Source organism: Nicotiana attenuata, unplaced genomic scaffold (assembly GCF_001879085.1).
Source record: "Nicotiana attenuata strain UT unplaced genomic scaffold, NIATTr2, whole genome shotgun sequence".
Lineage (NCBI taxonomy): Eukaryota > Viridiplantae > Streptophyta > Magnoliopsida > Solanales > Solanaceae > Nicotiana > Nicotiana attenuata.
The window spans coordinates 81,176-83,270 of record NW_017672909.1 but is presented as its reverse complement, the minus strand read 5'-3'; the positions used below and the strand labels follow the sequence as shown (position 1 = coordinate 83,270).

The 2,095-nt window shown below is 35.2% G+C and overlaps 1 protein-coding gene across 1 annotated transcript; it reads right to left on the bottom strand.

Annotated features, from left to right (window-relative positions):
- Positions 1-510: 510 nt before the first annotated feature.
- On the bottom strand, positions 511-1,835 carry LOC109214905. The gene is made up of 6 exons (XM_019378866.1): positions 1,569-1,835; positions 1,369-1,444; positions 1,241-1,251; positions 1,034-1,126; positions 854-955; positions 511-747 (listed from the first exon to the last, which is right to left on the bottom strand). The coding sequence occupies exons 1-6, from the start codon at positions 1,833-1,835 to the stop codon at positions 511-513; spliced, it is 786 nt and encodes a 261-aa protein (XP_019234411.1).
- Between the last annotated feature and the right edge of the window lie 260 nt (positions 1,836-2,095).

Below are 2,095 nucleotides of genomic sequence, written 5' to 3'. Positions count from 1 at the left end.
GAAATGCAAGATGATCAGACAAACAAAGTCCTGGATGAGGAGTCAACTGCACAGAATTTTCTCAATGTACTAAACAAGGAGATTTATCTCCTAGGCATATTGAGCAGGTGAAATCTGCAGAAGTTTGATCAAACAATAGAAAACTTAAATAGTAGCTTGCCGAAGGATATAGATGAGTAGTACCATGAGACATTGAAGTATTTTCAGCAACAGTAGGTATCCTTGATGTTTGTGGTACTCGTTCATGGCCACTATTCGCAGCAGGGACGTGATAAATATTAAAACACCAGATAACAATACTTTTATAGGATTAAAACTTCATTAATAATGTACATAACTTATAAAATCGAGTTACCTGTTCAATTGAGGTACCATTGATATTTTGAGGCATAGATTCATAGGAAGCATATTTGCGCATCAATTGTCGTATTTCGAGTAATTCTGATTGCATCTTCTCCTGATTTTGTTTCATCAAATTCATTTCTTCATTGTGTTTATCCTTTAACTCGGTTATCCTTGTGTTAATCTTTGGACAGCTTCATTAGACGAATCCTCTCCAACAATATTTTCTAAGGAAGATCTATTACCCCATAGACCAGAAGGAGTTGGACTAAGTCCTAAACCACGAACATATCCACTTTTGTCATTTTCGAACACCTGAGAATACACATCGCCTTCCCAAGCAACAGCCCGAGGAGGTTGGTCAGTAGAGCTCTCACTATTGTTCGTCCTTTCATTTAGCATTTCCTGGCCATAAAATACATAAATCCAATTTGGAATTCATTTATTCGCTTTTATGTTTTTTTCTAACTATTTCCCAATTAAGAAAATAAAAGAAAAAAAGAAATCTTACAATTGCCTTGACAGAATCATCATCCAGTGGTCTACCATCCTTACGTTTTGTGTGAGTTAATATGAAAACTTGTGCTCGTGTAGGCTCTATCCTATTTACAGCCTAATGCAATAAAATTGATGTAAGATATACGTGGAAAAAAAATTAAAACATTATAGTTAGTAATTTGAACAAGTTTACCTGCTCATCCATCAAGGTAGCAACACTTTTGGATCGTCCTGTGTGAGGCATCTTTTGATTGGCACTATTATTTCTATTTGCTTGGGAACGCCTCTGTCGTTGAAATATTAAAATGATATCTTATAAATTTTACATAAAAATTGAGCATAACTAAAATTAAAACACCGAAAATAATCAACTTGAGGTGTTTTAAAGATTTGTTAATACCTTAGCTTTATCTGAAAGCCAATAAGCGACAAGACCACTCCATTGATCCCTCGGTATGCGACTTGGTCTATTTTTCAGCAAAAGGTCTTTAGTCTTATATTTTCGCAAATACTCACCTTTTCACTCACACTTGTAATCTTTCCATTTCTTTCCTAGTGGCTTTAGGACATAAGCTTCTCCTCGTCTTGGGATAGAGTACTTCTTCTAAAAAAATAAAGTCAATATTTAGAAAAAAATATCATGTATAAAAGATTGAACCCATTCATATAATAATAATAAACAAATAAACAAATAAATAAATAAATAAATAATAATAACTACTCCATACCCTCACAAAATCCACCAATTTCTTCTTTTCCTCCTTGTCAAAATTTCTCCAATCATCTACATGTAAAGGTGTTAGTTCTGGAGTTCTCGCAATGATTCCTAGAAAGCTAGCAAGCTTTCGACCTTTTTCCCCAATAGCTTGGATACGATTATTAAACGTCACATCAACTACCTTCAGCGGAGGAAGTTTCCAAATATCTTTTAGTAAAGCAGGCCCACGAACCTTTCTTGGCTCCAAATTACCTAGAATAGAAGATTCAAAGGTCATCAAATGGCAAAAACTTATATGGTTAAATCTGTTAAATAACAGTATAATGACAAGGAAAGGTTTAAATGGTAACTGATGGAGATGCTGGAGGTGATGCAACTGGTTTAAATGGTAATATGATATCCAAGGAGTTAGTACCATGCAACAACAGTGCCAAAGAACCTCTGGCCAGTGGCAATTCAGCAAGGGACAACCATGCTCGACCAAATGTTTCAAAGAAAAATCTGGTGGAGGAGCTTACGGGCAAACATGCTCACAGC